The sequence below is a fragment of the Ciconia boyciana genome, chromosome 7, assembly GCF_034638445.1.
Source record: "Ciconia boyciana chromosome 7, ASM3463844v1, whole genome shotgun sequence".
Lineage (NCBI taxonomy): Eukaryota > Metazoa > Chordata > Aves > Ciconiiformes > Ciconiidae > Ciconia > Ciconia boyciana.
This window is the reverse complement of record NC_132940.1, coordinates 44,813,272-44,827,341: the sequence shown is the minus strand read 5'-3', so window position 1 is coordinate 44,827,341 and position 14,070 is coordinate 44,813,272. Positions and strand designations below refer to the sequence as shown.

Below are 14,070 nucleotides of genomic sequence, written 5' to 3'. Positions count from 1 at the left end.
CTCATAGCTGGGTAAGGGTACAGAAGAAATAGGGCATAACGTTTTACAGAATACAGTCAGACAGGAATTCCAGCTGGCATTCACTAAAGCAAAAGGGAACATTTTCCTCATGTAAAATCATAGTTTAAATCCCAACCATACATAGCTATGGAATAATGGAGTCACTTATTTTCCACTACTTCAGTAAGATACTACAGCAAGCTAATGATTTTACAAGACAGACGGTTTAAAGCATCGATTTGCTGCAAATTGCTCAATCCATAACTAATGAGCAGCTCTACAGGTTTTCAGTAAATCAATCCCATTAGAATTTACAGTTTGCATAAGATCATATAACTCAATCTGTGGACACAGAACAATTTTTTTTTTTTTTTTTGTAACCTTCAGCAGCCCCTTGTTGTTGCTGTTTTTTTAAACTCCCTTCCGTTTCTATGGGTGGGTTGGATAAAATCCCTGTCTTGAGGGTTCTGACAGCATGCCTGAAAAACACACTGTCCAGTTCTACACAGGCACACATGCATCCCATGTCAAGTCCTAGATATTCCCTTGCAGAAGACAGTTAATATCCAAGAAGGCAGGATGAGACGACGAATGGAATTCAGTGTCTGTCACCTGTAGCACTAAAACTCTGCCCCAGTTTGAAGGTGGATTATATTTTACACCTGTAAGAGTGTGAAGTCGAATGGCAACTGTTATTTGGACCCACACAAGTAATTCTTCATAACAAGCTGAAATCTCTCCTGTATGAAAAAAATAGCAAAGGCAAAAACCTCTATGGATTGAGAGACAGGACTTTTGTCACATATCCGTGGTATAGAAACAGGAAATTGAGAACTACACTTGCTAACAGACCAAGTTCTAGATTACTTTATTACTGGTGATGCCAGTATGTTTGTACCATGTTTTCTCTGGGCTTTGTAAGAAAAGGGTCAGTTCTATCATTATCAATTACTATAACACAATCATTTTAGGCAAAACAGTTATAGGCAAGCAGAAGTTCAAATCCTGTCAATGAATTCATAGACTCTGAAAAAACATTGTATTGGTTGTTACAAAAGAGCAATGTGGCTGAAGGGCTGTTAGTACGGGAGTGTTGAATCATCCCACTCCAACTGCTCTTGCCTGGTGGCATTCTGTTTGTCTCCCTTTTGGACAATCACTTCCTCTTCCTCCTCCTCCTCCTCCTCCTCTTCACTTTCATCTGATTCAGCACTGGTTGTATCTTCCTCTTCCTCTTCTATGTCTTCTTCCTCACTCTCCTCTTCTGTCTGGTGAGGCTTTTCATACTTCTACAGTACATTTAAAGAAATCAAAGAGAGAGAGTAGAAGAAAAGTGCCTTCTTGCTAGCCAGTGGCTGTGAGAATGTGAACATTTATTCCACTGGAATAAATACTGGAATACTTTTAATAAAACATTTATTCCAGTATTTAGAAATGCTAACGTGCTGGGAAAATCTGCTTTCCATCATTATCTGATTATTAGGCATCAAATATGATACAATTCAGTAGCAAATAGTAAAAAAACTACTGTAACAAGAATGGAATGTCAATAAGCAATATCTTTGGCAGTCAAGCTGCCAAAATTTAACCCTTCAATGGCAGTTTCTTTGAACTGCTGATCATTTCCCCTCTTTTTAGTGTATTAGTGCTTACATTAAAAAGTTAAAGTAACTATATCATCTTGGGAAGCTAGGGTGCAAATATGGATAGGGAGGAAGTGGCGTTGTACCCAAGAATTCTTCACCATCCTATTTAGTAATTATATATGACAACAAATATTAAGTGCTCAATTATATATCATCATGGTGTGTAGAGCTGAAAGCTGAGATGGGGTCCTGAGTGTACCTACATACAACTGTTCTGCCAAGCCTAAACAAGCGTACATTGAAAGAGTCTTAAAACTCACTGCTGAGTAAGCTACCAGCCCAGACTGTAACTCCTGGCAGTATCATGATATAATACTGTGCCTCAGTTATGTACCTCCATGGGGTTGACGGTAATAGTCAGAGCAGAATCATCCCAATCCATTTCATTTTCTTTACTTCCTTCGGTGTCTGCAGAGCTGTGCTGATGAGCTGTCCGAATTCGATAGACCCCCAAGGTTATGATGAAAATGAGTATGCTCACACAGATTATGATAACGATAGTAGCCACACTTGGAACAACTGGAACAAAAGGTGGAAAAGGGAATGGGCTTATATTTGTGGCACAAATTGCCTACTAAACACTAAATACATTGTCTATTTTTTCCCCTCAGCACCTCTTCCTTTGGATTGAGAATCAGCATAGCCATCTGCCGTGTGCCTGGGACTACAGAAAGTGTTGACAAGTGCCCACCTACTAAGGCAGAGCATACATGAATGGTGTTTACAGATATCTTATAATGAGTATTATAAATCATAACTAAAAAGTGAGTATGCCTACCATTTGTTCTTTAAGCCACTTTATTACAGAAGACAGTAGTCAATCAGTGCCGAATCAATTAGTTTCAGAACAAGTGTTTTTGCAGTACAGTTCAGTTATCTTACCTGCATGTTGTCCCCTTTTGATTACAGCTGAGATGTTAACCTCACTTGTGAGAAAAAGTATATCTATCTCAAAGCTTGTATTTTCAAAGGTTTCAAACACTTGTACTGTGATTTAAATCTCAATCTCCAAGAAATAAAATAACACATTGCCACTCTATTTGCCTGTGTTACAATCTTCCTGGGAGACTCTTGAGGATTCAAGACATTTTTCCTCAGTGTTCTATTGCACTCTGAGAAGCCTCTGTTTCCACCTAGTCACAGGAATAAATCTCTCTGAACTACTGTTATATTATCAGCTCCATAATTAGGTTAGTGAAGAAGTGCTACCTAGGTACTGCAGTTCCAGGAGCTATAGTAGTTCTGTACCCCATTTTATCATCTTGCCTTGCCTGTAAGAATGGAACTCTGAAATCAGAACAATATTAAAGTAGAGACAACTAGTTTGCAATAGTACATTTTGTAAAAATTCAGTTTCATTTTAGTAAAATGTCTGTACCAGTGCCCAGAAAAATACAGTAATTTTCTAAGCATAACTGTATATGACTACTTATAACTACCTACACTTCACATCAGCTTTACTTCTTTACATATGTATCATTCAGCTCAAAGGATTTCAGAATCCAGCATTTAAACAGGTATCTTTGCCCTGGGTTCAACATCATTGAAAAGGCTTCAGATTTGGGTATATATTTCAACTCACATAGCCTAAAAATTCAATTTAAATTCTGTGTTTAATATATACTAATGCCCCCTGTACATGGGTAGGTGGACCTATCTTCTCTCCAGAGAGCTCCAGACTGAGGCCTGGACAGCAGCTAACAGAAGCACTGCAGCAATTATATATTTTAAAAATAATAGAAACATTTATTCCTTTTGCTTAGAAAGGAGTGGGCAGAAATTAATATGCCATAGAAATACAGATGTACAAAGACAACATGAGCATAAATATTATCCTTCATACTATTCAACACTAGAAACAAGACATTTTCTTAACTACGTGGGTCAGAGTACATAACCTTTAATGAAGACTTTAAAAAAGGATACCAGTGTTTAATTACAAAGTACCTCCTCAGAAAGAAAGAAGAGAATTCAATGTTACCTTCATTCATACCTGTGCAATGATCTCTGTGAGGTTTCACAAGCTGTAACTATGGACTTCAGGGCTTTATTTGTTGACCAGGCTGAATCACAAGGGAAATACCGACATACCAGAATCATGAGCAGTCTCTGTAAAGTCGTCACATACCTGAGTTGTGAACAGCACTTATGCCTCCCTCTGGGTGGTGGACAGATTGGAGAAATTGTGGTTGTACTATCATATGATTTACGTGGTCCATGAAGTTGGAGTTGGAGCTGTGTAGAATATTAACCTGGCACAAGAGAAAAATAGATCAGATACTAAAAAGTGTATATTCCAAGCCTGCTGGCTTCATACATTACATTGAACTATGAAGTTCATCAGCAGATAGGAACATTATTATATAGATCTTAAAGGCCAAATTCACTCTTTTTATGCCAGTGAAAAATACACAGGTTAATATATTTCTCATTTCTAGCATTAAAAATTGCATTCTAACATTTCTAGCTGTAGACTATGAAGTGGCACTGAAAAGGATTTTTTTTATTTACCTGTCTGGATAAGTAATGACTTTTTTTCTCTATACTAATCAGCTTTTAGGTGTTCCCTGAAAGTTAGTGGGAGATTTGTCACTCTGAACACTGACAGAGAACGTATCAAACTCGTTGAGTTTAAAACCAAAACAGTAAGAGAGAATTAAAAGAGGTTTCAGTTTTTCGTGCGTCCCTACTTTCAGAGTGACTTTCTTTGAAGATACCATATCAGTCCTCTGTCCTACTGATAGTTATGTCATAAGCAAAACCCCTGAAGTCATTGTCAGGGCTGCAGAATGCTAAGGTGAAAAGAATTTTCAATACAATGTAAACATGTAAAAACTTTCAGAAGCAATTATTAAGTGTTGAGCCTATTGCTAAGAAGGTCCTGCCCTTTCCTGTAGTTACTTGGTTTCCAGGCTGGCTAAGTTGGTTCTTCAGGATAGGTCCACAATTCCTGCTGAGATGCATCAGCAGTAGTTCTTGGTCCCTGAGCCATTGTGCTGCACTGGACTTAGTACCAGCACACATAAGCTCAAGAGAGCTATGTGAATATTCCTGTGGTAACTGACCATGTCTGCGTAGTGGATCCAAGAGAATATAACACGTGAAGTCCATCCTATGCATTCATTACCTATATACTGACTTTCTTCCTCAAAGAAATCTGAAATCATGTAAATTACCAGGAATGATCTCCATCTGATGAAGAACAAATTATAAAACGTATTGTAAGGGGGTAGTGCTTGGAAAAACTGAAAAGGTGAATGCTGCAGAAAATAAAATGTCAGGTTCAGTTAAAAAATAACTAATCTAAGGAAAATAATGAGGCTGTAATGATTTACTTTCGAGCAGCTGTATAAATCTTCAAAAAGAACTGTAGGAGATTTTACGTCATGGAAAAACAACGATGATGACCTTAACTTCCATTCTGTTTGAACAGGAGTAATTCTCTGTGTTAGTGGAGTTCAAGGGAAGGGTCATCTCCTTACATATGCCACAGAATAGAGAGACTCCCATTGCCCACAGGAGAAGTCAACTTCCTTTTAGAATGGAACTTAGATTTTTTCCTCTATTTGATTATAGTTACCAGAACATGTAAACCATTTTATATATTTTAAAGTAAACTTGATGTCACTGAAGATAAAGCTAGTGCTCAGCCTCAGTGCTGGAAAAGAAAACTTGACTAAATGACTGCTTACCTCCAAGTTAAATTCATTGCTAGTGTAACGTCCATTTAGCTCTGAGCACTTGACTCTGAACTTTCTGTCAAAGGTGGCAGAAGTGTACCAGTTACGATATCGAATCTGACGAAGAACCTGTTCATAGTTGTGCATGCTGTCCACACCTGAAATGGTGGTAAAGCAGTAATAATATCAAAGAGATGCTATGTAACAAATCCTCTGTGCAGTACAGGAGAAATCAAATGTTCACAGAAAATACAAAATTTGGCAGAATGATCTGAAAATGGCAATGCATCAAATATTCCCTGACAGAGCCTCTGGCTGATACTAACTTATGTGAGAATAGTTTTTGGAAATGAATGTAGGTCCATAATGGAGAAGAACAAATACAACAGCAAAGATTTAGAATAAATTATTTAGTAATCAAAAAAAATGGCCAATGAGTTACCAGCACTGTGCAGGAGCACTGAGGAATCCCCTCATTCCCACATTCCACTGTGATGGTCCCACAAGACCCCTCACATTTAAAGAAAGCAGTGGTGTTATTTTCCTTATTTGGGGAGTGGCAGGAGGTATGCTGAGATCAAGACAAAGCTGTGCTGTATTCCAAAGGATAAACACAGCACAGACAGATATCAAGAAGTGATTATGGTTTTTGAGACACAGTCTCTCCTGGAATATGTTACAGCTAGTACATCACAGATTTCTGTCTAATTTCTTTCAAATTAGTCCTTTCATTCCAATAATGTTATCGTTGGTGGGAAGAAATATGGGAAAGCAAAGTCCATGAACATACCATAGACTGAATATCCTGCTGTGGAATTTGTGGCATCTAGATGTTTTCCTTGAAGCTCCATGCGATCTAGTTCTAAACACTCTTGTTCAGGATCCAGTTCTGTGCCAATGACCAAAATATCACAGAAATCCAAGTTGTGGAGCATTTCCTCTAATACCACTGGCTTATTGACTGTGAACACATGGTATATACATGAAAAAAAGAAGAAAGAAACTAAGATAAATGATCACAGAACAGTTCAGTCATTTTATATGCTTTGCATCAGGGCTTTCAATTTTTGCAAAGATGGTTGAATTGTTTTTTGCCGATATTAAATACAGCATACTTGAAGCAAATCAAAAGAGAAGTGTCTTGCCTGTTCAGGTGCTATGATGATGAAGGCCTACAAATACCTAGCGAGATATATAGAAAATATATTGCTCTGCAATAAAAGGCATTCAAGAACAGTACTGGACATAGAAAACTGAAATTTGATCCTGGAAATAAATTCATGTAAACAATTCTGTTTTTCAATACTGTATTGATACCAAGTTGGTATCACACATTCATTCTTTTCTGAAGGAAAACTGAACTGGAAAACCACGTCAAATATATCTATGCTTGGATGATTCTCTCAGTTACACTATGGCCCATAAAGAATTTGCATTACAAAGAACATGGCTATCTATCCAAGAACATGGTATTATCATAAACGGCAAGATCCTGCGTTGTGTGACTTGAGAAATTGAGTTGTAAACTGACTATCCTTCAGCATGTACAATTACAAAAATAATTCTGTTGCTGGAAAAGAGTAGCATATCAATTTAATACTTTAATTCTCTGGTCAACTTAGCACAGTGTCTGGCAAGACTGCTTAACCAGCTCCCTGAGGGTACCATAGACACAGAGACTGCAGTCTTGGAACTTAGTGCCCATTTTGTGAATTTCATTTTAGAGGGTGTATGGGGAAGACAGAAAAGTCTTATGCCCTAGATTCCCAACTCTTGGTACAGTGAATTTGAGTATCTGAACTCCAGGTACAGCTCTAGCTTGTCAAAAAATGCAGACCTAACTCAAATTTGCAGGATAGGCAAATCTGAATATTGCTAAGGCTGATGAGTTGGACTATTTCATGGGAAGCTATGAGAGCAGGCAAGAGCTGGGCTGCAGAGCAAGGGAAAAGCTTGAACTGGTCAGCTTTGCTGCTCTGGCTGTCAGTGGGCAAACAGGAGAGGTAGGGGCAGCAATTTCAGCTATTGTCAGGGTCCCACTGATTTCTCTACTGAGGCAGGACAAGCAGCAATGTATTGGCATTGTGGGGGCCCTCTGCAGGTAAGTAAGGCCTCAGAGCCATAGCCATGCTGCTGCTTGTGGCAACTGCCTGATCTGCTTTTGATGAGAGACAGACCTAACTCGTCCTGTGACTGGGGACTACACGGTGACTAAATCAGCCTCCTCAGCCTTGCCATGTGCATCTCTGCTACAGTCATGATGATCAAGTTATGTAAATTCCTGATAAGTGCAAAAATAGCCATAGGTAGATAATAGTCAAGATTTATGGCTGTCTTTGCCTTTATCAGATAATATCTGGGCTGAAAGAAATAATGATTCTTGCTTATAATGCAGGAATTGAGACTTAGAATTCAATAATCTTTTGCAAAACACAATTATTCCCAAAGCCAATTATTATCTATCCATTTTAACTACTCTTAGTGGAAATATACAAGAGATGGCACATTAGGAGGTGCCTGACTTTCAAGGAATGAAACAGTAGTTTAAGAAATGCTGCTATGTTCCTTTTCAAGGTGAGACTCAGGCTTTTTAGGTTACAAGGTGCTACAACAGTAATTATGCCAGTAATCATATTGGGAAAAACTGGGATAGATGAAAGTTATGAACTAAACTGGGGGGCAGTAGTTCCTAATTCATTGAACAGTTTTGAAGATGTCGTACCATTTAGACACATGGAGCGTCATACATGCATTGTGTCTCAAGTGATGGATAACGATCACTCTTTTCTATGCAATAATTCTTTTTTTTTACATACTGTAATTGTATGCAGTTGATATTATGATATGATGACATTTTCCAGCCTTCAGAGGACAGATGCAGTTTCAGGCAAGTGATAAGCAGCATTATTACAAAGCATGACTTCAGGGAATCCATGCCCCTACACTTGCACATCATTAGCGATTTTATCTTTTTAAGAGACGTACATCTAGATGCTGCTTATTCTCGTCTAACAAATATTGGACGAGAAAGAATGATTCCTCAGATTACTAGGCTTTTCATTTACCTTGCACACAAACATCCAAAAGGAAGATTCCTTTATATACAATTATTTTAAACCTTATTTATATTTTTGAACATCCACCTAGTGTCGAATAATAATACACACATTGCTCAGCATTAGAATAAACTGTCATAATTGAAAAAAATATTTGCAAATTATTATATTTACATTATAAAGGTGGGAAACTGAGGCACAAGATTACTTTCTCAAGTATCACCCACAAGTCACTAGCAGAGCTGGAAGCATAAGAACAGACTAAAACTCCAACTGTTAGTCAACTTCTGCTTTCCACTTTATCAGTACAATTAACAAAATTCTGTTACAAATAGAGAGATTCTAATGAAAATACGTTATCCAACAGAATATGTAGAGAAGAGCAGAAAGGATTTATTCCCAAGTAGGCAAGACACTAAATGGAAAAGTTGCTTTTTTTGAAGCACATACTATCTATCACTATTTAACACATTTTTCAATGTGTTTAATTGAATGTCTTCAGTACACATTTCTGCTGCCTAACATTGCCTAAATTAATCTGGGTGAAGTGACTTCCTTTGTGTTACTTGTTTGCGCTATCCTTTAAAAAAATGTGAGGGGTTGTGCTACAGAGTAAGTAATAATATTTAAAAGAAATCCACAAACCTCTGTCATGTTCTTTTAAGTCCACTGGATGCTCCATTTTAGTGACTGTGCTGACAATCCTGATGTCAGGTAACAAAATAACACCTCTTTCACTTTCAAATTGTGCAGCTGGTCTAGCAAAGTGGTCCATCCCACTTATTGTAATCTTGGGCTCATTGGCCTGAAACACCATTACATACGCGTCTATATCTGGGATACTAATGCAGACATCTTCACCAAAACATCTGAAAAATATATTATTAATTAACTGCACGTAACACATTGCACATCAGAGGTGTGTGGCACTTGCGCTGCCCAAAACCCACCTGATGGCTCTCATCCTTTTGTATTGTCTCGGAACAGTCTATTCCATACTTTGACATTGCCACACATAAGGACATGCGTCTGTACCACCGTGTACATCGGCCAGCAGTAACAGTAACAGCTCTGTTTCTCTCATCCCCCCTCACATTCAAACTACTGAAATTATGTAGGGACAGCTTAGCAAACAGATTTGTTTGCTCAATCTTTAGTAAGGTCACTAAAAGAATAATATTTTGATGTTTAACTGACATTTCACAAAGTAGTCAATGGTCAAAAAAAATTAAAGTTAATTAGATGATAACAACTGACTTAAGTAAACCTAACATTAAATTCTCAAAGCAATATCTAATGAATATAATATGGTTATTTTGTCACGTGTGAATAAAAAGGCCTAATTATCCATTTAAATTGGACGCATCATGAACTCATTCTGGCACCCCCCAGTATTTACTGGGGACAAAAGGGGCCTATATTGGCATTTTCGTCTGAATCAGCACTGTGCTTTGGAAGTGGATCTCCTGACAAACTCTACCTTACTTCATCTGGGCACAAGGCTTGGGCCAGCCTTGGAGTGTGCAAACTGGACTGCTTCCAGTGAAACTACATCAGAAGATGCTCTCCAAACACTTAGCGTGGTCAGCCCACAGCACTAGACTAAACTGAGTACTCTAGTAAGAACTGTACACGCAGTAGCTGAGAGTTCATAGAACTGGTGTTTATTTTCAGTCTACAGATCTGCTTTCGCTGCACTGTACAACTTGCTGTAACAGAGACGTACCCCAGGGGAGCTCAGGAGTGGCAGACAGCTCTTTGATTATGTAGAATGGTAAACATTATTGTGCAGGTTCTGTCACTATTGTTGCACGAAAATGGAAGGACACGGATTTCTGTTTAACACCCCACACCAGTATTTCAGTGATGACAGCCATATAAGGATACAGACAGACAAAGACTATTTCAAGCATAGCTACAAATACTGTTCTTGCAGATAGGTCGTCTGTTAGATGTAATAGGCCTGGCTTTAAAAAGTCATGGCTCTAGCTATCTCAGAAGAAACTATAACTTTTTAAAATGAACAGTAAAATAAGAATGCAATAAATGCAAGTACTGTTCAGTCCAGACTGTATGCTCCAAACTATAAACAGAATGCAAGTAAATTACATTAACAAGAAAAGTTTCTTAAAAGGACAATATCAAAAGAAAACCACAATGTAAATCAGCATAAAAGTAAATTAAATTCATCCTTTATGCTCAATAACATAAAAGTATGATTTAGTGATGTAATTTAGCCAAAATTCTTCTTTTTACATGTCCAAAGAAAAAAGTAATTCATTAAAAATATTCCTAATCTAATCAGTTCAGCTGAAGTATAACTTACTGGACTTTAGATGAGACTTTGAGACGTCGTATGCCTGCAGTAGGAAACTGTCTAGAGTTGATGTATGAGACCTTTCGGAGAGCTTGATTTATATTCTCAATGTCATCTCCTTCCATGACAAGGACTGACTGGGAAGGATTGAAGTGATACTAGGGGAAATGCATATAATTAGTATTTAAGGTACCAGGTACAGAGTACAAAATAAGACATTTTTAAGGAATATTGCAAGACATAAGTTTAAAATCTAATGATTTAAGAAAAAAAAATTCTTAGTAGCTATTGTTGGCTGAATCTACATGTTGTTCCCTAAAACATGTACTCCTATCAGTCATCTATTTAATATCTGAATAACTACTGTTATAATTAATTTTATAGTAAACTAATCCCAATTTGCTGTACTTTGCCCAGCCTTATCAACTTTGTTGATACTATTTCTGCAGCTGTAGAGTTCAAAACCTTAACTTACTGTCATCATTATTATTACAATGTAATTTTTTTTAGGTTAAATATATCCCCCATATAAAAATATTGGCTTAAACCAGAGTAGCATGCAGAAGCATTTTTTTCCTGCTTTCTGTTTGGTTTTACCCTGGGCTATCTTTGTGAGATATATTTCAACATGAATGAACAAAACAATTATAACATTTGCCTCCTACATCTTCATTAATGTCAGACACAATAAAGGGGATTCTCCTTTCTCTGTCTCATGATCAATAAGGGTGTCATGATTTAAGATGAAGCTGCTACTTGCACAAAGCCAGCTGCTCATTTGAGCCAACAAACCTTGCAAAGTCAATGGCTATTCTTGTAGCCCTGATCCTTCTCTAGTCCATTGCATTGAACATGAAACAGTCTTGCTGACCAAGAAATTTTGCTACTATATTCACATAGAAAATGATTGATTTTATCTTCATCATAATTCATTCTGATTCCATTTTTTTGTCTGTTTATTGGTTCAGCAAACCATCTGCATTGCAGAGAAAACCAGATTAACCCCCTTGATTTTGTACCTTACCGTTGTCAGCACAAACCAGAGAGAAACGCACCCTTCTCTCACATGCAGTCCCTTCCCAAAGCTGGATATGGATTATATGAACATGTTCTATTATATAAAGACAATGGTTGTCTACGCTTCCTTACAATGAGAAAGGTTAAAAAGCAAATGAGCAGCTAGGCTGTGAAGAACAGAATGAAGCACAGGGGTGTCCGTCAAACAAAACACGGAGGACTGGGTTTAAAGCTTGTGCAGGAAGGTCATAACACACTGAAGGGTATTTTTTAACAAAGAGGAGGACTAACATGAGTCACAGCCTGCATACACTTCTTTTTCCTTTCTATAAGCTAGCAGTAGTAGAGAATAAAATTAGCAAAAGGAGACTCTAGCTAGCTAGTTAACTTAATAGCTCAGCTGCCAGAACAGCTGGAATGCTGCCAAAGGGACTGGAGAAAGCCCTACTCTGAGCCATTTTTGTCTTTCTCATTAAAAAGGGCTAAAAATAGCGACAGTATAGACAGTGTTTCTGAGAGCTGTTACAGATATCTGAAAATTAGGCTGCAGACAAAAAACCACTCTAACAGTAATGTGTCAGAAACTGTATTACAGTTGCATTGCTCTTTCTTAGGTGGCTAAAGGATGAAGCTTCATAAGTCCAACGTGCCCCGCAGAAACACCTTCCAACATCAGTTTGCCAACACTGAATCTGCTAAGCACCATGTAAATAGCCACACAGAACCTATCATCTGTGCAACTGTCACACATGCTTGTCTGAGACCAGGTATGGGGTTTTTTGACACCAGAAACCCTTTCTCTTTATTAATCTTCTGTTCAAGGTCAGGTGCCAACTGTTCTGCTTTCATCGGAGCTTCTTTCTGTCAGCCCAAATAAGAAACCCTTCCACAATCTATCTCTGACTGCTCCTTTTGTTTTTGCCTCCTCCTGTTGCACTGACTGTTGAGCTTGCTGAGGATGTAAAAATGAAAAGAGTAACTTCAAAAAAATACTATGCTTGATTTGTATTTCAGAAAATGAAAATGTTTTGAAGTTTGGTGAAAGAAAGAAAAGGCAGAAAACAATCCCTCATCTTCATTTTCCCCACTGCACTGCTAGTACAGTAAGGAAGCCAATCACGCATGCTGGAGCATCAGTGGGTGGTATAGTAGGCATTTTTTCCAAGGCCATGAAACAGGACTACTCAAATATTGTCAAGTTTCAGAGTGTGACAACAGGGGAGGAATTACTATGCTTTTAAGCACCATGGACCAAGTGTACACTGCTTTAATTCATATAAAATCCCAGCAAAGAACTTACTGGTAGGCATATACACTTGCGTTGCAGAAAATCCTACCTGCTCTTTGTATGCGTTGTCTTTTAAAAATAGCTGTTACTCATAAGCGTGTCATTTTGCTGGCAGAAGCAACAATGTGAAATTCTTAATGATGTCCTTGGTAGGATGAAGGAAAAAAAATTCCTTGGGGGGTTTTGCTCATATGTGAAAGCTAGAGCTAGGAAAATTCCTCCTTACCTTTGCACTTTCGATTTTCCTTTTCACCCTTGTTTTCAGAAAACATATCAGTTATACTACACCACTGCAACTCACCATCTAGACAGACATTTGAGTGTATTTCAGGTCAGCCTCCTATCTTGTACAATGAAAATGTTTAGCTAATAAAATGTAGTACATGGCATTTCCACTGCATGCTCTAGCTCAAGCATTACAGCACCATCCTCCTCCTCACTGAAAAACAACACATGAAAAAACACCCGTGCAGTTTCACAGGATGCATAGTCTGCAGCCAAAATATCTTTCCAGTTTGAATTTGAAGCTCAGCTCCTTTGGAAGATGGTATTGTGATTTGTGTGCTAGGAAATAGCTTAACACTGTGTTTACAGATTAGGCTGAAGAACGCTGTCATCTAATAATAGTATCAGTAAAGGGAATCTGACAATGCATCTCATGTAAGCATTACAGAAGTTATAGTCAAGATCCTACATATGTATCCAAAAGAACAGAATTTGTCTTAATGAATGCAAAGCAATCTGGCCACTATGTCAATTGAAACAGGATTTTCCTCTGTCTGTTGTTCTCCAATCTCAGAAAAAGTGTTACAATATCAGTAAAGATAGTCATATGCATAATGAAGATGGATAATGATTTATATGCAAATGTAAAATTTTAATTTCTTGACTTTAGGGTTTTTTATTGTCCAATTTTCATGTCCCATAACATTTTCCTCTTGGAACAGACTCTATTTTTCAATACTATTGCATTGGGACTTCTTTTGGAGTTGCCTCTAGATGAAAGATATTCCACTTATGCTTTCCATTGCTTTAAAGCTATTCGGGATCAAAATTCAGTAATTCT

General features: G+C 37.7%; 1 protein-coding gene across 1 annotated transcript in view; it reads right to left on the bottom strand.

Annotated features, from left to right (window-relative positions):
* Positions 1-688: 688 nt before the first annotated feature.
* CLSTN2 (calsyntenin 2) overlaps positions 689-14,070 on the bottom strand; it is a 233,384-nt gene continuing 220,002 nt past the window's right edge. The window contains exons 11-17 of the mRNA XM_072868489.1: positions 10,709-10,857; positions 9,028-9,251; positions 6,117-6,287; positions 5,339-5,484; positions 3,775-3,898; positions 1,981-2,165; positions 689-1,289 (exon numbers count right to left, since the gene is read on the bottom strand). Coding sequence (XP_072724590.1) covers positions 1,080-1,289; positions 1,981-2,165; positions 3,775-3,898; positions 5,339-5,484; positions 6,117-6,287; positions 9,028-9,251; positions 10,709-10,857 — 1,209 coding nt within the window. The 3' untranslated portion in view covers positions 689-1,079. The remainder of the gene's footprint in view (positions 1,290-1,980; positions 2,166-3,774; positions 3,899-5,338; positions 5,485-6,116; positions 6,288-9,027; positions 9,252-10,708; positions 10,858-14,070) is intronic.